Here is a 23,213-nt window from a genome sequence, read left to right on the forward strand (position 1 = left end):
CATTCAGTGCAATAGAAGCCGTTCGCACGATTTTCCACGATGCATAGGACATACTGCGGTTTTCCCCCGCTTGGGGACAGGTTAGAATCTGCAAACATAGCATGTCTATTGATAGCTATTGCTGCAGGATTCGGGACGGGTGTCTGACCACGAATCCCGCAGCGATTATCCCTCCGTGGGCATTGGCCCTTATTTACTCACAGAAGTGCGGGCTGCTATGGACGTGCCTCTCTTAGCTTCAACCTCATCTGGTTACCAGGAAATGACGCGCCTGACATGCGATCGCACTTCTTTAAATGATGCCACGCTATGGAGAGGAAGGACTTGCCATATCATGTGGTTCTAGCTGCCATATGCAGCTTATGCCCCTTATATACCGCATTACTGCGCCGTATTCCCAGTGCTGCCACATGTATGCAGCTTCCTTTCACTGGTTGTTGCATGACTATTTCCTAATCTAGTCGTTAGTGTTTGCCGCTGTATAATTGCCCTCTTCAGCATTATCACTTTATGCGAGTTGCTGTGTATTAATGACATGTATCTAATAATTATCTGTAAAGCTTGGTCATTCGGTGCTTTGGTGTTATGGTTCCTCTGTTGGTCGCCTGATGAGCCCGTGGGTAGGATGAACCACGGTGAGACCCTCTGCCACTGATTGCGGACCTCTTTTTTTTCTCTTCTTACAAGTTTCCTTGTTGCATATTCCCACTGGCGTTATAACACGGTTTCCGAGTATTCAGGGTATCCGTGAAGCCGCTTTTTTCAGGGCGATCGCTCCGCACTTTGCAGTTATTAGGGTTATCTAGGGACAGTTGTGTCTATTCCCCTTCGGCTCACCCCCAGGAGGACAACCATCAATACATATGATGACTTGTGCCAAGAATCTGGTCGGCTCTACAGGGGCGATACGATGAAACCGATTTCTCACCACTTTTTATCGCCCCTGTGCTCCACTGAGTATCGCTATGGCTGTTGTATAGACCTTCCTATACGTGTGGTAATGCCAGCATTGGCGTGACACACGTGACATTTATTAGCTTGCTGGGTTTGATAACTCTTTGTATTACCGTGATTTCCCAAGCTGCCATATCTTATTGTCTTATCTAGGTGTAACGTGGACATTTTCACTTTCTCTCTGAACTTGTGTATTGCTGACTTTTTGGCATAGGGCCCATCCATCGCTGTAAGGCTTCCTTGATGTTCTGCATTTCGGACTTACTTAAAGTTAGAAAATAAAATAGACGCCTACTATAAAATGTATGAACATCACAAATATGGATCGCATGAATATCCCCCCATCCCCCGCCCATAACAGTAACATTAAGAAGACACATATCAGCATTTATTGTAGTAATTCATAGTTTATCCATAGAATTCCTGAGACTTGTTCTCGGAATATTGCACCTGTATTACAGCTGAAATCTGCATTGCATCATTGGCTCACCCCATCCCATGACCCTGCGCCAGAATGTGGTGAGAGTAGTCAATGTCTGGAACTGTTGGATATTTCTGTACATTTGGTTGATACAAGCACCGTTGAGTTTCTTCCGTTTGGCTGTATCCTGAGTCTGACCTGGGGCACAAGGTCCATGCCGGGTGACGTCACCATGAAGCGGCGAAGGTGGGCATAGAATAGAATAACAAATCGACTCTTCGCAGAGAGTTACCTACAGATCAGTTAATTAAAGACGTCCATTGAATTGTCCTTCCTAAGGAAGAATTTGCTAAATGGAGGCAGTGATTCCTTAAAGGGAAATAAACATCAATTTAAAGAATACAAATCCTTAGGATTTCCCAGTTCCTGATCCGCATCCGTAGTCATCAATCCCCAAAGTAACATTCTATTACAATACCGTCCACTTTAAAAAAATAATTAAACAAGGGGCAAAAACAGGCCGTATACAGGTATTAAACACATGCTTACATACCAAACCATGAGCTTAGAAAACGTGTGTGATACATGACATAGAAGAGAGGGCACATATCTGATGGTTGAACTCTAGTCTGAAGACCAAGTAACTGGAGTCTCACATGTTTTATAGACTAAGTATATAATTAGTTATTAAAGAAATGACATCAATTAAAATAGATCTGTCAGGTCTCCAGCCTGAGGACAGTGTAGGCTGGAGGGGGGGGACACTGAGCTCAGGGATGGATACTTTCTATGATTGGAAACAAGATTTCATTTTGTAAAGCTGTTTAACTGCTGCCAGGACTCAGAGAAAGCCTGTGAGTCCTGCTTCCCCCGCTCACTCATAGAGAAAGCCTGTGAGTCCTGCTTCCCCCGCTCACTCATAGAGAAAGCCTGTGAGTCCTGCTTCCCCCGCCCACTCATAGAGAAAGCCTGTGAGTCCTGCTTCCCTCGCTCACTCATAGAGAAAGCTTGTGAGTCCTGCTTCCCTCGCTCACTCATAGAGAAAGCCTGTGAGTCCTGCTTCCCTCGCTCACTCATAGAGAAAGCCTGTGAGTCCTGCTTCCCTCGCTCACTCATAAAGAAAGCCTGTGAGTCCTGATTCCCTCGCTCACTCATTGAGAAAGCCTGTGAGTCCTGCTTCCCTCGCTCACTCATAGAGAAAGCCTGTGAGTCCTGCTTCCCTCGCTCACTCATAGAGAAAGCCTGTGAGTCCTGCTTCCCTCGCTCACTCATAGAGAAAGCCTGTGAGTCCTGCTTCCCTCGCTCACTCATAGAGAAAGCCTGTGAGTCCTGCTTCCCTCGCTCACTCATAGAGAAAGCCTGTGAGTCCTGCTTCCCTCGCTCACTCATAAAGAAAGCCTGTGAGTCCTGCTTCCCTCTCCCACTCATTGAGAAAGCCTGTGAGTCCTGATTCCCTCGCTCACTCATTGAGAAAGCCTGTGAGTCCTGCTTCCCTCGCTCACTCATAGAGAAAGCCTGTGAGTCCTGCTTCCCTCGCTCACTCATACAGAAAGCCTGTGAGTCCTGCTTCCCTCACCCACTCATAGAGAAAGCCGGTGAGTCCTGCTTCCCCTAACCACTCATAGAGAAAGCCTGTGAGTCCTGCTTCCCTCGCTCGCTAATAGAGAAAGTCTGTGAATCCTGCTTCCCTCGCTCAATCATAGAGAAAGCCTGTGGTTCCTGCTTCCCTCTCCCACTCATTGAGAAAGCCTGTGAGTCCTGATTCCCTCACCCACTCATAGAGAGAGCTGGTGAGTCCTGCTTCCCTCGCTCACTCATAGAGAAAGCCTGTGAGTCCTGCTTCCCTCGCTTACTCATAGAGATAGCCTGTGAGTCCTGCTTCCCCCACCCACTCATAGAGAAAGCCTGTGAGTCCTGCTTCCCTCGCCCACTCATAGAGAAAGCCTGTGAGTCCTGCTTCCCTCGCTCACTCATAGAGAAAGTCTGTGAGTCCTGCTTCCCTCACCCACTCATAGAGAAAGCCTGTGAGTCCTGCTTCCCTCGCTCAAACATAGAGAAAGCCTGTGAGTCTTGCTTCCCTCGCTCACTCATAGAGAAAGCCTGTGAGTCCTGCTTCCCCCACCCACTCATAGAGAAAGCCTGTGAGTCCTGCTTCCCTCACTCACTCATAGAGAAAGCCTGTGAGTCCTGCTTCTCCTGTCCACTTATAGAGAAACCCTGTTAGTCCTGCTCCCCCAGCCCACATATAGTAAGCTACAGCTCTTGATGTATTCAAATGTATACAAGTAATGCTGTCAATCACTGTTTATGGGCAGCGGAAGCAGGACTCACAGACTTTCTTTTTGAATAAGCGAGGGAAGCAGGACTCACAGACTTTCTTTATGAATAAGCGAGGGAAGCAGGACTCACAGACTTTCTTTACGAGTCTTGGCAGTAGCTAAACAACTTTTTATAAGAAAATACAGAATTAAACCATAAAAAGCTGATCATGGGGCCCTGACCACTCTCAGTCCATCTCTGGATCGATCCTTTCAGTTGCAAAACATATTACACCAATGAGTGTTCTTATGATGTACGGTTCTGTAGGCCTCCTCAATCCTGAAATCTGCCATCTTGAATGCATCTTAAAAAATGTAAAATTGAAAAGGGATCACGGTCCTGACGTTTGATTCACTTGGTACTAGCCACTTATGATTGTTAATACTGGGCAGAGTCAGATCTGTATTCCTGAGCTGCCTGTCTTTACGCACTTGGTTCCCCTCTCAAGTCCCTATTTCTAAAGTGAGATTTAGCACCACTGTTACATTTTATAGATCAGGAGGCTGCCACATTACGTGGGCTACATAATATTTAGAGACCATACAAGAAAAACACTGAAAGAGCCTATAAAGGGTCCCAAGTAACATCTTTATATTCGATAACTATAAGTGGCATCGTTTCAACTCCAGGCCTTTGGATCACAATGGCACAGTTGGCCCAAGAGCACAAGTATTACCAGATTGTTAGCCATTTTTTGGTCAGATTTCTATTGACACCATAAAACACTAAATGGCATTGCTTAAGAATTTTTGGGTAAGCTACCTAAGTCTCTAGACCCGGTTGTTTGGTCCTTTGGCAATTTTGGAACATATGTATTGAATTATATAAAATATATTTCTATTACTAGAAGTACTTTATAATGGGAAAGGAACATAGAATGGTGGTGGGGTGGCGGATGCCCCAAAGCCAACACTGTCTAAACTACAGGTTCTCAACTTGTGTATCCCAGGGGTATGTGCCATGTCTCCCAAGAGTACCTGCACTGTGCCTATGTGGCATAGGAAATGATCATAGCCTTGGGGTTACATTGATGGAATTTGAGTAGGGGGCAATGGGTTAAGGAATGTTGAAAGATACTGGTCTAATCCATAAAAAACAAAGGTCTATCCCCTTTATCTATGTACAGCTAGACTCTTCCCAGTAGTAGCCTGCTATTGGAAATCTATAACTAGTGCTTCAGTACACTTAGCACCTTCTTCTATGCCCCCTTTTCTCGGTCACCATTTATCAACACTTCACTGAAGAGGTCGGATTGAGAAATTAAAAAATGACGAGATACCATTCTCCTATTCATATGAAGATCAATTGATTTAAGAGTTCTCTCCTTCTTCAGAATTGGTACTTTTTAGAGAAGAACGAACTAGGTGGATGTGACAACTTTAAAGGGGTTGTCCACTTTGACTTATCCCTTTTTATCAGAAGGGTCCCCTGAGACCACGAGAGATCAGCTGTAATCTATGGGGTAACTGACAGCAAGTGTTACATTTCCCCACAGCTCCATCACAAGGGGAATGTAGCATTACATAGTGTCCATTGAAATGAATGGCTGTCCATGGAATGCAAGGACATGCTGGGTCCTCCAGAGCAATAGACGCTCTTTGTGGCCAGTCGTCACTCTGCCTAATAGTTGAAGGTCCTGAATGGTGAACCCTCCACTCTTAATTCCCTAATAGGCTATTTATAAATGAGTTGTCTAATCCAGACTACCCCTTTAAATTAGTATAGGTTACAACCCCAATTCCGGATGTCTTGCATGCATAGTGCTGGTTGGACTCCCTGACTATAAATGAAAGTTCTGGTGCCCACAACCCATTCCAGATACTCTGGCAATTTATCATTAATGGAAAATGCAGGTAATTTATATATATATAGATGGAAATAATTTATATATAGATATCAAATGAGGATGAAGATAGCACCACAACATGCCAAATTTACAACCACTAAATGCACTCCTGGTTTCCCCAAGCAAGACATTCATGTCCTTGGAGGCATCATCTCATCTTGCAAATAGCAAATCTTAATATTCATCTTCAACATGCAAATTTATTAAAAATTAGGCTGAGTACTTTTTAATTGTCAATAGCCATGCTACTTGTACTGTCTGCCAGTATATGAAATCTGCCCTGAAGCCTTGCGTTCTAACGGCTCGGTGGTTAAGTGCTCCCTGCTTGAATGTGTTCATGTATCCTCATTCTGCTTGCTGAATGTTTGCTCCTGTTGAGGCCGATAAACTTTATTGTGTTCCCTGTCTAAATGCTAGAAGTTGTAGTGCTCTACTTGGAAGATTCTTGGCCCTTTCTGCATTTCGTTTTGTAGGATCTGGAGCCTTTCAAACCCCCTTTGTCTATAGGTTGTATTGAAATGTTCCTTATACATGTCTGGTGACTGTAACATCTGTTCTCCGGGATGTCTTCTTGACCCTGTCTCCATGCTTGGTATCCCTCCCCTGCATGTTAGGGGTTGGGATTACCCATTGTCCCTTCTACAGGATATTACAATGTTCTATAGGGCGGCCAACGGAGTGGCTTCCACAAACATATATATTGCACCTGTGTGTACCTGTCCGTATTACATAAGGTAGCACTCAGATCCTACAGTTCTACTGAATTAGATCACCGTAGAACTCAGCGATGATCTAAGTTACGTTCAGTTGAGTAGAAGCATGGAAGCTCCGGGTGTTATAACTGTAATATGGAAAATTAAATTTGGGTGCAATACACCCATTAGTGGAATTCCTTAGAGTGAAAGGAAGCCCACAGAAAGCAAATGGGGAGATGCATACGTGATAGCAGGGGCATAATTATAGTCGCTGCACAGGTCACCCAATGGTGTCTCTGCCAGATAATAGGATAGCATCACCATAAATGGTACATTAACTACCACCTCTGCCTCCTATCTTCATCTCCCCATTGCATCCGGCACTTGGCCAGCCCCAGAGTTCCAGACAATCATATGTCACTTGCGTTGAATGAGTGTTGTAGTGTTTCCTGTTTATACCTGTTGGGAGTAGTGTCATTCACCTTAAATGTCTACTTCATGGTACAATGTTCCTTCATGATGTCTCCTTGGCATTGGTGTCCTAACATCTTCTTGGCTATCCCTTGTCCATGTGTTTGGATCTTCGCTGGTTCTACCTTCTCAGTCGGTTCCTCTACCAGTTGAGTTTGTTTTCTTTGCTCTTTAAGTGTTGCCATGCTTCCTTGACCCTATTTGCTACAGTGTTCTCTCACCATGCCTCTTGGCTGTTCTTGTGCCCTTCCATGTTTTAATTAGTATTATGTGTTCGCTAAAAAGAGAAAAAAATAACGAAATTCCTGGCTCCTTAGCAGGTTTTGTAATTGGCAATTCTGTTTCTGGAGCAGGTGAGGTGTGAATGAGGATTTTATCGGAGGGAGTTTGCAGTGAGTGGGAGGTGAGAGGTATATAACAGTCATGAGAGGTTTTTGAAGCTCCTCTCTTAAAGAACCCCTATTTAGCTTATTTATTTGTCCTCCCTGCCTGTCGTTATGGCTTCTTATAAGTTAGTGCAGATTTTCTATATTTGTACACACCCTGGAGGATACATGTATAGCGTTCTCCATCATTATCAGTACGCCAGTGGCTGGCATTATAAAAACAAGATAAGTTGCAGAATATAATAATACTGAGCAAAACTCTTCAATTTACAGGCTCAAAGTTGTTGTAAAAAAGCAGTTGTCCGTATTGTCATCTCCCACTCTTCACACATCTCCCCACCCATCCTTCCCCATTAAATTCAAACTTTGCTTCCCAGGATAAGACAGCAGCCGTAATTTTTGACAAGCTGCTAACATAGTTTTGAGGGTCTCCACTGGTGGTTGGAAGACTGACACCATTTACTGCCAAAATTGTGTTCCAATACATTCTCTATAGCATAGAGGAGATCTCTAAAGCATTGGCATGACCACACATAGGGTCAAACATAAGCTGACTCACTGGACTGTGTCCTCCCCAACGTTGGCACTTGAGCCAGGGTGGATGGCTCCTTTTTACGCACCTCACACACTGACTTCCTGCGGGCCTGTACTCCCCTCATGGCCGTCTTGATCTTTCGCCACCCAAGATGGTTTAGCTCGGCTAAGTTAAGAAGGACACAGATGCCACTGACGGCAAACATGAAGACCAGGAAGACTGTCTTCTCAGTTGGCCGAGACACATAGCATTCTACCTCCTTTACGCAAGGGTAGCGGTCACACTCAAAGATGGGTGGCACACTGAAGCCATAAAGGAAGTATTGTCCTGCAAGAAATCCAATCTCTAAAGCATTCCTAAAGAAGACTTGAATGATGTAGAAGCGGGATATACCCTCTTGACGTTTCACCTTGGGGCTTTTGGTTGCTTTCTTGGGTGTATTCGGGATCTCTTTCACTTCCAAGCAGTCTGGCTCATCCTTGGAGGACAGGTCTGGGTTCTGCATTAGGATCCCATTGATATTTTTCATTCTCCTGTTTTCTCGTGGCAGTTCCTTCTCTAGCAGGGGGTAGAGAAAGGAATATCTCCGGTCTCTCTGCTTTGCAGACTGATGGACAGAGTATGTAATGAAGCAGAGGCTAGGTGTGCACACAAGGATTATCTGGAAGACCCAGTAGCGGATGTGGGAGATTGGGAAAGCTCGATCGTAGCAGGCTTGGTTACACCCAGGCTGAAGAGTGTTGCACATGAACATTGTCTGCTCGTCTTCATAGACCGTTTCTCCGACAATAGCCACAATTAATATGCGGAAAATGACCACTACAGTCAGCAGAATCCTACCGGGAAGAAAAAAAGGCAATGAGTACTCAACATATATAACATTGTATAACGCAAGTCTACCACAATCCTGTCTTGTCAAGCAGTCGGCTCGGCTTTTTTTTGCTACAAACCCACAAAATTATCCCTAACAACATTGGTAAAAGACATAAGGGACGTACGAGCAAAAAACCCCCAAACTTCATATATAAGACAAATGCAACACGTGGTATGATGTTACGGGTGATCGGTGGGGTCCCCTGCTTAGGTTGGTAGTGCTGGCACAGCTCCCACTGATGAACATATTCTCCCTGGTTATCCGGTTGGCGGCCATGTTTACCCAGGATAGCAGTTGCTGCTATTCGCTCGGTCTAGTCAGACAACGGTTGTCCCATGTAATGCCGCCCCCCGTCCAAGGCCATGTGTCCAGTCCCACATGTAGTCATAAGACGACTGCACATCTACCTCTGCATAAAGCTCTGACTCTGATGGAGTGACATCACTCGGAGACAATGTATCATTAGCATGCACCCTCACACTCCCCGCGAGGAGCATTATGTTCCGTCAAGTCGCTTTGTCATTATAATTGTTAATTTGATTAAAATCTTTAAATAATCCCCAACATAAAACCGCGCTGGCATATTTAAATTGCACACGATTTATCTGGCTGTCTACGTCTTAAAACAAATGAGCTTATATAATTACCTCTTCCTTTCCCTTTCTGTAGCTTCTTCGCCAAGGGATTGCTATATTAACCCTTGGTTTGCCATTAACCTAATCCAATGCAGATAATGAGAGTGCAGGGAGCGAGTGCAAAACAGCATATGAAAAAGCGGGGGCAGCCCCGGGACGTGTTGACAGGTTGTGCCGCTGTAGCAGTCGCTGTTTTTGGTTATGACAGGGACATTGCACTTTTTAGTCTGACAGGTGCAGCAACAGAGCAAGTGGCGATAGCTTGCAGAGCAACATATAGTATCCTCAGGCCTCTTTCACACGAGCGTATATCGGTCGCCGTTTTCATGGCCAGCCGATATATGCTAGCATCTGAGTCGTAAAAACTTGTGAACGAGCGCACAAATCTAATGTTTATGCGCCCGTTCAGATGGCATGGGCCCCGGTGTATATACGCCGAGGCCACCTTGCCGTTGCTCCTTCCCTCCCCCTCACCGGCTCACCTCCTCTCTGGCTGTTTGCAATTGGAGGGGGAGGGGCGGCCTCCACGCCCCTTGACAGCAGCCAGCAATGGGAGGAGAGAAGAGGGAGGAAGTTTAGCAGTCATGCTTCTAAATTCCCTCCCGCCTCCCTTCTCCGGCCGCTATCATTGGCTCCCAGAGGAGTTTATGGCAGCAGTCGTTCCAAGACTATCTTATCTGGGCAGCGTATAAGCGCCCGCTGCTATATTGGCTGGCCAAGCGCATTTACGCCGCAGTAATACGCCCGTGTAATCTGATGCATTTGAATCTAATGCATCAAATGGTAGCGTATATTGGCTGGCCGTGAAAACAGCGGCCGATATACACTTGTGTGAATAAGTCCTAAGAACACAACAAGCAATCATAAAAGAGGTGAGAAGGAACCCAAGCAGGGGCACAGGTATAAGGGGTGCAGAGGTAGCAGTCACATCTGGGCCATTAAAGCCCCTCTACCACAAATGAAGACACCAGTATTATAAGTGGCACATAAAGGTGGGTCCTGTGATGGATTTTGCATTAGGACCCAGAAGCTTCAAATTACATCTTTGAACCCATGGATAGCAAAAAAAACCTACAGAAGATTCTACAAACTGCAAAAACATCTGTTAAAAAAAAACACTGAACACAAATGGGGCTCATTTAAGAATACCATAAAGGAAGCTGCTGCTTTCCCGAAAGAACCTGAAGACAACTTTGCCACAAGGCATCTCAGAAATAATGATGAACTGAAAGACATTTTCAGAAAGGAAGGGTCCCCAATGCCTCTTCAGCACAGTGCATGGTGCAAATCTTTAGCACAACGATAGGACACGTTTAATACGTTATTGCTGCTAAAAGGGGAATATAGACGGTATTACATTCAAGGGTCATTTCCTTTTTTGTGGATGCTCTCAATAAACGCCATGAACTGTTTGTGAGTCATTAGTTAGATTGTGACTTAGATAACAATCAGACCACATTCTATTAGTAATCAATGCAGAACTCCAGGTAATTCCAAAGGGGGCACTTACTTTTTCTTACAACTGTATCTGCATAATGATTTTTTTCCCTCCCACTTGATGATATGATTTTGGGAGAGAAGGGTAATAGGCTGAACTAGACGGACAGATGTCTTTTTAGGGCCTACTAGGTTACTATGATGTAATTCTCCCTGCTTGCAGACATCACAGGGGGCGCTCACTGCATATGGACTTATATAGCTAATAGTATGCTCAATGGGAATTGTATGATCTGTATGCAGTAGGTCCCCCTTAGTAGTGCCGCGTTCCCCTGAAAATAAGACACTCTTAGGCTGCTTGTCCACCGGTGGGTTTGAATTGCGTTCCCCGCAGCGATAATCCGGCCGCGGGGAACGCAGTGAAAGCTCTCCATAGCATTGCTATGGAGAGCGCTGCCCCCCCCCCCCCCCCCCCGCCCACTGCGAATTTACCGCAATTCTCTGCAGTCAGCCTATCTATCAGTTAGGGCGAGCACCCACTGGCGTTTTTTTACCTGCGTTTTTCCTGCACAGGCATAGAGATAAAGTGTGCTCATGTCCACTGGCGTTTTTAAAATCGCCCCGCCCCGCAAAATCGCCTCGCTGCTGTCCTTACACTCTGGCTCCTTTTTTTAATCTAACTTCTCCCATGGTTTTCAATGCTCCTGGAAAAAACGCAACGCAACGCAATTCGCACGCGCCGCGTGGCGTTTTTGCAGACAACATTACTGAAGACTGTGGAAGGGCGGGCATTCTTCACAGGTGCTGTAGGGTGTGTTGGTATAGAAACGCTATGCAACGTTTTAGGATGAGACATTCTCCGCGTTTTGCGTAAAAAAAACGCAGCGAAAAACGCAAACGCGTAGATGCGAAATCGCTGCGTTTTTCACGCACTAACAACGCAAACGCCAGTGGGTGGGCGCCCTTAGGATGACAGCAGAGATCCGTCTGCTGAGTCCTGCTCCCAGGCGGCGGTATCCCGTGGCAGATCTCCGCCACGGGATACCGTAACGCCCGTGGACAGGCAGCTTTATGTTAATTTTTGCCCCAAAAGAGGCACAGTGTGTTATTTTCTGGGGGTGTCTTACAATACTCACCTAGCAGCCGACATTCAGGTCCCTGACGCTGGTCTCCGTTGCTGCTGTAGGCTGCCATGTTCTCCTGAACGCCGGCACAGCATTTCCCCCTGATAGCGGGCTTTGAATACCTTACCTCCAGCAAGCTAATGCTATGATTGGTAATTGAGCGCCGCATCAGTCAATCAGAGCTGGCGCTCGATTAACCAGTCACCGCCATTCAATGATGTCATTCGATGATGTCATTCGATGAATGGCTGTGGTTGTTTAATGGGTTTTCACTGTCTATTAAACAGTTATTAGTAAAGCTGTTACAATGTGTGCACCATGGGGGCGATTTATTAAGACCAGTGTTTCATGTGCCAGTTGTAGGTCAGGTTCACACGGGTGTACCAAATTCCGCATGTGGGAGGCCCGCTGCGGATTCCGGCTGTGAGCCCGGCTGGCGACCCTGCGAACCTGCAATGACTGTATTGCACATGACCGTGGCGGCTCGCTGGCAGTCATGTGCAGCATAGTTTTCTTTTTCTTTGTTGATAAGCTATAACGCGGGTACCCGCAGCCCATAGGCAATGTTACTTGTGTGTGGGCTGTGGGTCGCATGTCTCCATTGACTTCACAATTCTTCGATTTTTCTTCTGCTTGGGGAATACTCAATTCGTATCCGCAAGTATGAAGGAAAAAAAATAACATTTTACATATGCCTTCAATGCCTACGTTTTGCTGCGGATGCCATTTTCCACAATTGGAACCCGTCAGTGAGACCCCCTTAATGTTACTCCTGGCAGTGCATGATGTGCCTAATATATATGTATAGGCACATGCCTCTTCCTATAGGAGCCACATCTCAGCAGCTATGTGCGCCTACATAAAAATCTACACCAGCTAGGACCTCAAGCCAAGAGAGCCATCTGTGACGTCACTCCGGTCCTTTTACACGCTACGATTATCACTAAAACAACCGCACAACTGAACGAACAGAGGACATATTCAAATAAAATGACACATACAGATAATGCCTTTCAATCATCCCCATTCCCTCCAGCGGTTGTTTGCTCAGCTGGGCGTGTGTTTATGCGATAGTTATCTGGCCTGCAGGATTCCATTGTCGCCTCCTGGCAGAGTAAACTGTGTACTCATTATATATGCAAGGCAAACACAATGAGTACATTGGCAAGCCGCTCAAAAAATGAGCGAATTCCATTCACATGAAATGAATTTTGAGCGATCAAACGATGGTTTTTATGCCGGCTAAAAACCAGCGCTAAATGACAATTAAACGAATAGTGCACGACCGCCGCGTTTACACGGTACAGGTATCACTCACTTTTGGCCGTTTGAATGAATTTTGAGCGATAATCGTTGCGTGTAAAGGGTCTTAACAGTGAAGTAGTTATACTGTATATCATGCATTGTAAAGTTTTTAAATTGTTGCCCACTGAACTTTGTTTCTGCCATTTGCTTCCATGCCATCCAAAAGAGCCTGCATGCTACAAGCCTTGTTCAGAGTCTGGCTATTCCAGGCTAGATATTCATCGTGTACATGTTGTATACTCCTGCTGATTGGAATACGGTGACATTATTTGCAGTAAGTGTATTGGATGAACAGCATCGCTAAGAGCTTCCACAACTTACAATGTGAAGTACAGACAGAACACAACAGATGGGGTTTTGATGTGTCTCATATATAATAAAATAGCAGGAATATGAGGCCACGATCTACAGTTCTGTCATGCAGAGAGGAATGGTCTGTGTGCAGCCAGGAGCAGATGGAAAGGCTGGTCGCACATGTGCCAAACTGCACCACGGGGCTCTAGACATGCACTCACGCAAACAATGGACTGAGTGCACAATGCCCTAGTGGGATGCTCCTCTGTTCTTCTACAGGCTTGGGGAAACTTGCACGAAGATGCAGTAAACAGCTGATGTCTAATAGTGGTTTGTCCTCTGGAGTATTCACTGCAAATAATAAGTCTACGAAGTTTTAGAATAGACTCTGGACAGTCAGGAAATCAATTAGGTAAAATGATTAATGAATTGTCTTATCACATGGTGTATATCACCAAAATATAATATACGGTGTATGTAGTAGTCACCAAGGAGAAGACCAAGCTTGGCCTGCAATGTGCCCCCCTAAACAATACAGCCAGCAGCGTGCCCCTTGCTAATACCAGAGTGCAACCTCACAGGACCAGTGGAGCGTCTGTCTAAAATCCAAAAACTTAATTGAAGGGGTTATCTGAGGGATACAAAAACTGCGTTACTGCAGGGAATGTTCTAAAGTAAAAAAAGAAGCTGTTCTTGGCAGTTCAATCTCCCCCACTCCACAGCCGCGGCTCGGGTCCTTCCCAATGAGCTTTGACAAGGTATCAGAAGTATGTATCGATATCCGCATGGCGGAGTGTGAGGTTTAGCTATGTAATATTGTTTGTGCTGTAGAGGTGGGGAGGTCCCTAGAGCCAGAAACTAGAGTAAGAGTTGGGTGCAGGTGAGGCCATGTTGGGGGACGTTGTTCTCGTGGTAAGAAACTCCAAGCTTCACCCATTGGGAATAGAGCGAGATGCTGAAGAAAGCGTGCTGCGAAGGCCGACTTCCCAGAGTATACTGTTTCTGCTGTAATCTGCCGTTGCTGCCACTTGTCTCCCTCAAGTCGTCAACCTCCAGTGAGAGGGAATTATCTGGACAGCTGTTATTACCTAATGCTGGGAAGCCCCGTGCTCAAGTTGTTGCCGTTCTGATACTCAGACATGTAAGATGTGTCTCCGGAATTCCTCCTTTCCCATCTCACAATCCAGCCCTGCCACACTTGTGGCGGATGAGCTTACCGATTGCTGCCAAAGACACTCTGACAAGCTATTGGTGTCCAGGGAAGTGTCCATTCACCAAACCATCTCAACCTCTTACATTTATTTGGGAGCAGCAGTGATATGTACCCTATACCAATCAGGGCCAAACCTCACACTGCCAACATCTCAAAACTACCCTAAACTCCTGTCAAAGGAAATATGTAACAAATCCACAATTGGATTAATTATACTAGATAGATAGATAGATAGATAGACAGGAGATAGATAGATAGATAGATAGATAGATAGATAGATAGATAGGAGATAGATAGATAGATAGATAGATATGAGATAGATAGATGGATAGATAGATAGATAGATAGATAGATAGATAGATAGATAGATAGGAGATAGATAGATAGATAGATAGGAGATAGATAGATAGATAGATAGGAGATAGATAGATAGATAGATAGATAGATAGATAGATAGGAGATAGATAGATAGATAGATAGATAGATAGATAGATAGATAGGAGATAGATAGATAGGAGATAGATAGATAGATAGGAGATAGATAGATAGATAGGAGATAGATAGATAGGAGATAGGAGATAGATAGGAGATAGATAGGAGATAGGAGATAGATAGGAGATAGGAGATAGATAGGAGATAGGAGATAGATAGGAGATAGATAGATAGATAGATAGATAGATAGATAGGAGATAGATAGATAAATAGATAGGAGATATATAGAAATAAAGATAGATATGAGATAGATAGATAGATGGATAGATATGAGATAGATAGATAGATATGAGATAGATAGATAGATAGATAGGAGATAGAGAGATAGATAGATAGGAGATAGGAGATAGAGAGATAGATAGATAGGAGATAGATAGATAGATAGGAGATAGATAGATAGATAGATAGATAGGAGATAGATAGATAGATAGATAGATAGATAGATAGATAGATAGATAGATAAATAGATAGGAGATAGATAGATAGATAGATAGGAGATAGATAGATAGGAGATAGATAGATAGATAGATAGATAGATAGATAGATAGATAGATAGATAGGAGATAGATAGATAGGAGATAGATAGATAAATAGATAGGAGATATATAGAAATAAAGATAGATATGAGATAGATAGATAGATGGATAGATATGAGATAGATAGATATGAGATAGATAGATAGATAGATAGGAGATAGATAGATAGGAGATAGATAGATAGGAGATAGATAGATAGATGGATAGATAGATAGATAGATAGATAGATAGGAGATATATAGATAGATATGAGATAGATAGATAGATAGATATGAGATAGATGATAGATAGAAGATAGGAGATAGATAGATAGGAGATAGATAGAGAGATATGAGATAGATAGATAGATATGAGAAAGATAGATAGATAGGATATAGATAGATAGATAGATAGATAGATATGAAATAGATAGGATATAGATAGATAGATAGATAGATAGATAGATAGGGGATAGATAGACGGATATGAGATAGATAGGAGATAGATAGATAGATAGATATGGGATAGATATGTGATAGATTTGAGATAGATATGAGATGGATAGATAGATAGACAGATATGAGATAGATAGCTAGATAGATATGGGATAGATATATATGAGATAGATGGATAAATAGATAGATAGATATCAGATAAATAGACAGATATGAGATAGATAGATATGAGGCAGATAGATAGATATGAGATAGATAGATAGATAGATAGATAGATAGATAGATAGATAGATAGATAGATAGGAGATAGATGGGAGATAGATAGATAGGAGATAGATAGATATGAGATAGATGGATAGATACGAGATAGATAGATGATAGACAGATAGATAGATAAGAGATAGATAGATAGATAGATAGATAGATAGATAGATAGATAGATAGATAGATAGATAGATAGGAGATAGATAGATAGGAGATAGATAGAGAGATAGGTAGGAGATAGATAGATAGATAGATAGATAGGAGATAGATAGATATGGGATAGATAGATAGATATGAGAAAGATAGATAGGATATAGATAGATAGATATGAAATAGGTAGATAGATAGGATATAGATAGATAGATAGATAGATAGATAGATAGATAGGGGATAGATAGACGGATATGAGATAGATAGGAGATAGATAGATAGATATGGGATAGATATGTGATAGATTTGAGATAGATATGAGATGGATAGATAGATAGACAGATATGAGATAGATAGCTAGATAGATATGGGATAGATATATATGAGATAGATGGATAAATAGATAGATAGATATCAGATAAATAGACAGATATGAGATAGATAGATATGAGGCAGATAGATAGATATGAGATAGATAGATAGATAGGAGATAGATGGGAGATAGATAGATAGGAGATAGATATGAGATAGATGGATAGATACGAGATAGATAGATGATAGACAGATAGATAGATAGATAAGAGATAGATAGATAGATAGATAGATAGATAGATAGGAGATAGATAGAGAGATAGGTAGGAGATAGATAGATAGATAGATAGGAGATAGATAGATAGATAGATAGATATGAATAGATAGATAGGAGATAGATAGATAGATATGAGACATATAGCTAGATAGATATGAGACATATAGATAGATAGATAGATAGATAGATAGATAGATAGATATGAGATAAATAGATAGATATGAGATAGATAGAAAGATATGAGATAAATAGATAGATAGATAGATAGATTGAAGATTAATAGATAGACGAGATAGATAGATAGATAGATAGCAGATAGATGGATAAATAAATAGATATGAGATAGATATGAGATAAATAGATAGATAGATGAAGATGAGATAGATAGATATATAGATAGAAGATAAATAGATATGAGATAGATAGATATGAGATAGATAGATATATAGGGGATAGATAGATGGATATGAGATAGATATGAGATAAATAGATAGATAGGAGATAGATAGATAGATAGATAGGAGATAGATTCGAGATAGATATGTGATATATTTGAGATAAATAGATAGATAGTTAGATATGAGATGGATCGATAGATAGATAGATATGAGATGAATAGATAGATAGACAGAAATCAGATAGATAGATAGTTAGATAGATATGGGATAGATAGATAGATATATATGAGATAGATGGATAAATAGATAGATTGATATGAGATAAATAGACAGATATGAGATAGATAGATATGAGACAGATAGATATGAGATAGATGATAGATATGCGATGGATAGATATAGATAGATATAAGATAGATGGATGGATGGATAGATAGATAGGTACATATGAGATGGATAGATATAGATAGATATGAGATAGATGGATGGATGGATAGATAGATATGAATAGATAGATAGGAGATAGATAGATAGATATGAGACATATAGCTAGATAGATATGAGATAGATAGATAGATATGAGATAGAAAGATATGAGATAGATAGATAGATTAGAGATTAATAGATAGATAGATAGATAGATAGATAGATAGCAGATAGATGGATAAATAAATAGGTATGAGATAGACATGAGATAAATAGATAGCTAGATAGATGAAGATGAGATAGATAGATAGATAAATAGATAGGAGATAGATAGATATGTGATAGATATGAGATGAATAGATACATAGATAGATATGGGATAGATAGATATATATGAGATAGATGGATAAATAGATAGATAAATATGAGATAAATAGACAGATAGATAGATAGATAGATATGAGATAGATAGATAGATATGAGAGAGATAGATAGATAGATATGAGATAGATAGACAGATAGGAGATAGATAGATATGAGATATTAGATAGATAGATATGAGATAGATGGATAAATAGATAGATAAATATGAGATAAATAGACAGATAGATAGACAGATAGATAGATAGATAGGAGATAGATAGGATATAGATAGATAGATAGGAGATAGATAGATAGATAGATAGATAGATAGATAGATAGATAGATAGATAGATAGGAGATAGATAGATAGATAGGAGATAGATAGATAGATAGATAGATAGATAGGAGATAGATATGAGATAGATAGATAGATAGATAGATAGATATGAGATAGATAGGAGATAGATAGATATGAGATATTAGATAGATAGATATGAGATAGATGGATAAATAGATAGATAGATATGAGATGAATAGATATAGATAGATAGATATGAGATAGATAGATATGAGATAGATAGAGAAATATGAGATAGATAGATAGGAGATAGATAGATTGATAGATAGATAGATAGATAGATAGATAGATAGATATGAGATAGATAGGAGATAGATATGAGATAGATAGATAGATAGATAGATAGATGGATATGAGATAGATAGATAGATAGATAGATAGGAGATAGATAGATAGATAGATAGATATGAGATAGATAGATAGGAGATAGATAGATAGATAGATAGAGAGATATGAGATAAATATGAGATAGATAGATATGAGATAGATAGATATGAGATAGATAGATAGATAGATAGATAGATAGGAGATAGATAGATAGATAGATAGAGAGATATGAGATAAATATGAGATAGATAGATAGGAGATAGATAGATATGGGATAAATATGAGATAGATAGATAGGACATAGATATGAGATAGATAGATAGATAGATAGATAGATAGATAGATAGATAGATATGAGATAGATAGATAGATAGATAGGAGATAGATAGATAGATAGATAGATAGATAGATATGAGATAGATAGATAGGAGATAGATAGATAGATAGATAGAGAGATATGAGATAAATATGAGATAGATAGATAGGAGATAGATAGATAGATAGATAGATAGGAGATAGATATGAGATAGATAGATAGATAGATAGATAGGAGATAGATAGATAGGAGATAGATAGATAGATAGATAGAAAAATAGATAGAGTCCCATTTTGGTGGAGTCAGATTCGGTAGAGTTGCTCTGACTCTAGCTTATTAAAAAGAAAAAATATATATATACACACACATACATATGGATATATATATTTATATATAATATTTTTTTCTTTTTAATAAGAATTCTTTCTGAATAAGCTGGAGTTGGTACATTTCTACCGACTCTGATTCCCCATCTGATACCAATCACTAGCCCACAGCATGAAACACTGTTATTGAGTGCATCTGCCACGTGTGATTATGGGCATGTCACGACTGCCACTATATGAACAAAGCCTGGCAGGAAGGATGGGAGTGGCAGCATTGGGGTGACCCGATTGATCTGGTCGGTATAGCCTCCTCTTTCATTTTAAAACTTTTCTTATGTATGGTAAAATAATTATCCTGGATAAGCCTTTTAGAAAGTTGTGGTTGCCTACAGCAGCCATTACGGGCAGCTCGCTTCATGCACTATCGTACCAGAAATAACTGCACAGAATCAATAATAATATTCATTTACATGAATACTGGAACCTCCTTTGGCCATAATGACATTGGATACTTTCTACTAACGTATGATACATTTCAAATAGTATTTCCCTCCATTCATCCTGCAAATGTCTGGCAAGTTCTCAAAGAAGCCACACCAATCTTATGCAGCATGGTTTAGGACACGTGACATGCTAATAAAACAATCCCAGAGGGTAGACAAGTATTAACCATAAACACAAAGTCTCTGTGAAAGGATAGCTGTTCTATTCTGTACTGCGTTATAAGTGACCTCTACACATTTATTGGGCACAGAAAAAAATCACATCTAGGTTAGAATGCATGTTCTCTAGCCCACCAGGGAGCTGCTACGTTCACTTATGGGCCACCAGGGAAAGGACATTCATTTAAGTATTACTGAAAACACAAGATATCTGAGTGCATTGCTGAATTTTTAGTTTTATCGGGGGAAGATGCATCAAGGAGTGTAGAGCTATCAGAGGCCCCTGGGCCCCAGTGCCTAATAGAGCCCAAAGGTCCCCAAATAACAGGATTGTAAATGGCACATGGAGCTCCAAGTTGCCGCATTGCTGTGCAGCGCAGTGAGGGACGAAGGAGGCTCAGAATTCCATCAACAGTTTGCCAACCGCAGCAAAAGCAGCTGATTTAAAGATGTAGTGCCAGCAAGTCCTACCGAATCCACACAATATAGTGTATATACTGTATATACTGTACGCTCAGCTGTAACTGATCCGAAGGTTAAATGCAGCCGGGGGACTCTGGCGCTTCACTAGAGCTTTCTGCTTCCTTTAGCTCCAAGTACAAAACATCTTGAAGGTGAATTCAGTTATTTTTATTTTGAGTTAAAAGCCCACAAAAAGATCCAATCCTCCAAGTGTCCGAATGTAACAACTGGGTCATATGTGGTCATAATGCAGGCCGGCACTTGACCTAATAATCAAGGCAGGGCTTAGTTGACGGATTACATAATTGGTAGAAAACAGATTAGAGCTGAACAGATAGATTATAATGGATTTAATATATTTTACTCTTAGATGTAATAACTGGTGGTCTGCCGCTCTCCTCCGCTGCCATCTACTATCCCATGGACCTGCTATTAAATGGGTAGTAACAAAAATGACTTTTTAGGCAAATTAATCAGATATGTGCTGGAAATATGAGCGGTGGTGTCCGGCCATTGGCAGCTCATCGCTCTTGATCCTACCCCTGGATACCCCATAAGTGCCTTAGTTTCAGGCACTCCTTAGATTATTTTCCAACAGTGCCTCTCTTACTTTAGATAGTACCAAGTAAGCATTTTTGGCACCCCTTGCCATAAGAAAAACCTATATACTACACATATAGGCAGAACATAAATAAGCTCCAGAACCAAGCTCATAACAGAAATATAATACAAACCAATCCCAGAGCATAGATACAATGCCAGAACCAAACTCAGTATATAACTACGGCACCAGAACAAAGCTCAGTACATAAATAAAGCAAGGTCCAACCTCAAGTCATAGATACAATATCAGAACCAAGCTCATAACATAACTACAGCCCCAGAACCTAGCTCATAGCATGAAGACAGTAGCAGAACTAAGCAATTGTATAGCGGGGGCACTGATGGGCTGATAGTGGTGCCTCAGAACATCAAACAGGAGGAGACAGAGCCGGGAGGAGGATGATTCATGCAGCTCCACAGGATGCTGCCGCACGAAGGAAGATCTGGTGGGCAGAGCTAAATAGAGCAATTGCACCCAGCCTACATTCGCCTATGCCCCTCTCATAACCTAGTGGTCGGCACAAGGGTCGTATGTAGCTAACGATGGCCATGCCTGGCACAGAGACTGAAAGGACTGATAACAATGTGTGGACATGGAGGCGCAACTCTCATGAAACGCTATTAAAGTAGTTCGTTTCATTAGAGGTTTTTTAAAAAAATCAGGCGATATTTGACGTGTTTCGGTATAAATACCCGCTGATCTCTAAAATGCTGGCAAGGATAAGAGAAACCTCTCTAATATCACGCGCCCATTACAGTCATCTCTGAGGAACGGGCTGCGTCCCTGAAACGCGTTAAATAGTGGCTGATTTTTAAACCTTATAGAAGAACTACCTTCGTCAATATCACTTCATGAGAGTCGCGCCTCCTGGTCCACACATTGTTACCATTCCTTTCAATCTAATTGCTACGCTCCATTACAAACAGCTTGGCGTTAGTGGACTGGCAGCACCTTCCGGCACAACAGCAGCTCCAAGTCTCTGCTTTCATTCACTCCCTTTGGATTGCTTACAGAGACTGACAAGGTTCCAGCCACAATTGCCCCAATACAGGGAATTCGCCTCAAATACCACCAAAGTGCTGGCCATAGGAATGTCTCCAAGAACATCAGCCAAATATGGCCACCTACAGATGACGCCAACTTCATTGCTTGAGGGTCCCCAAATAGACTTTATACTGGAGCCCACATACCACGTCTTATAAGCCCCCAGAATGCCTGCTACTTATGACATCATCGTGTAACATGAGAAAGGGGCCCATGTCCGTCAACGGGTCTCTTTCCTATAGAAATTATAATACATTTTCCCCAAGCTTTATCATGACGGTGGCCTACTGACCTCATGAGATCCTGACATCAGTAAACTCCAGGTCACATTGTTATCATTCTTCATATTCAAACATCTACTAGATAAAGAGCCGGTACAATCTATGACCAGATTGAAGAATACGGCCTTTGGAAATCGGGAATTCTGTATACGCATGTCATGTCATCAAAAAAGGGTTAATCACAGGAATAGCATAAGCTGTCACTGGGTCATCCTCACTATCTTGTAAAGGTGCCAGCACATGGTGAGACTTCTAGCAGTAGCTGCATGTGGTGCCTTTAGGGTGCTAATGAGCTAAAAACTATTGTTAGCTAGAGCCACAACCTCCGTTATACCATCATGTACCCCGAGTACTAGGGAAAAAGCAAAAAATGCAAAATCTGCCAACACTGCATGCATTAGTGGAGATTATCTCATACCCAAGTATTATAACGTCCAAGCTATACACAAAACAGCTTGTCCGAATTGGAGGTAATTATTTATCCTAAAAGGATGAATATACACACAATATGCTAATGTGGAGAATACAATATATTGTATATTGACCGTAACATACTAATGCAATGACACCATATCTAAAAACAGAGCAATCGCCCTGATAAGGGCGACCCCACATCAAAGACTTCGTGTAACCCTGACTCTCCCTAGTTGGAAACAGGGATAATGTTTGATA

The 23,213-nt window shown here is 41.7% G+C and overlaps 1 protein-coding gene across 1 annotated transcript in view; it reads right to left on the reverse strand.

The window, feature by feature from the left end:
- Nucleotides 1–1,345: 1,345 nt before the first annotated feature.
- LOC136581012 (gap junction delta-2 protein-like) overlaps nucleotides 1,346–23,213 on the reverse strand; it is a 62,197-nt gene continuing 40,329 nt past the window's right edge. The window contains exon 2 of the mRNA XM_066581989.1: nucleotides 1,346–8,463. Coding sequence (XP_066438086.1) covers nucleotides 7,632–8,463 — 832 coding nt within the window. The 3' untranslated portion in view covers nucleotides 1,346–7,631. The remainder of the gene's footprint in view (nucleotides 8,464–23,213) is intronic.

The sequence above is a fragment of the Eleutherodactylus coqui genome, chromosome 10 (assembly GCF_035609145.1).
Source record: "Eleutherodactylus coqui strain aEleCoq1 chromosome 10, aEleCoq1.hap1, whole genome shotgun sequence".
Taxonomy (NCBI): domain Eukaryota; kingdom Metazoa; phylum Chordata; class Amphibia; order Anura; family Eleutherodactylidae; genus Eleutherodactylus; species Eleutherodactylus coqui.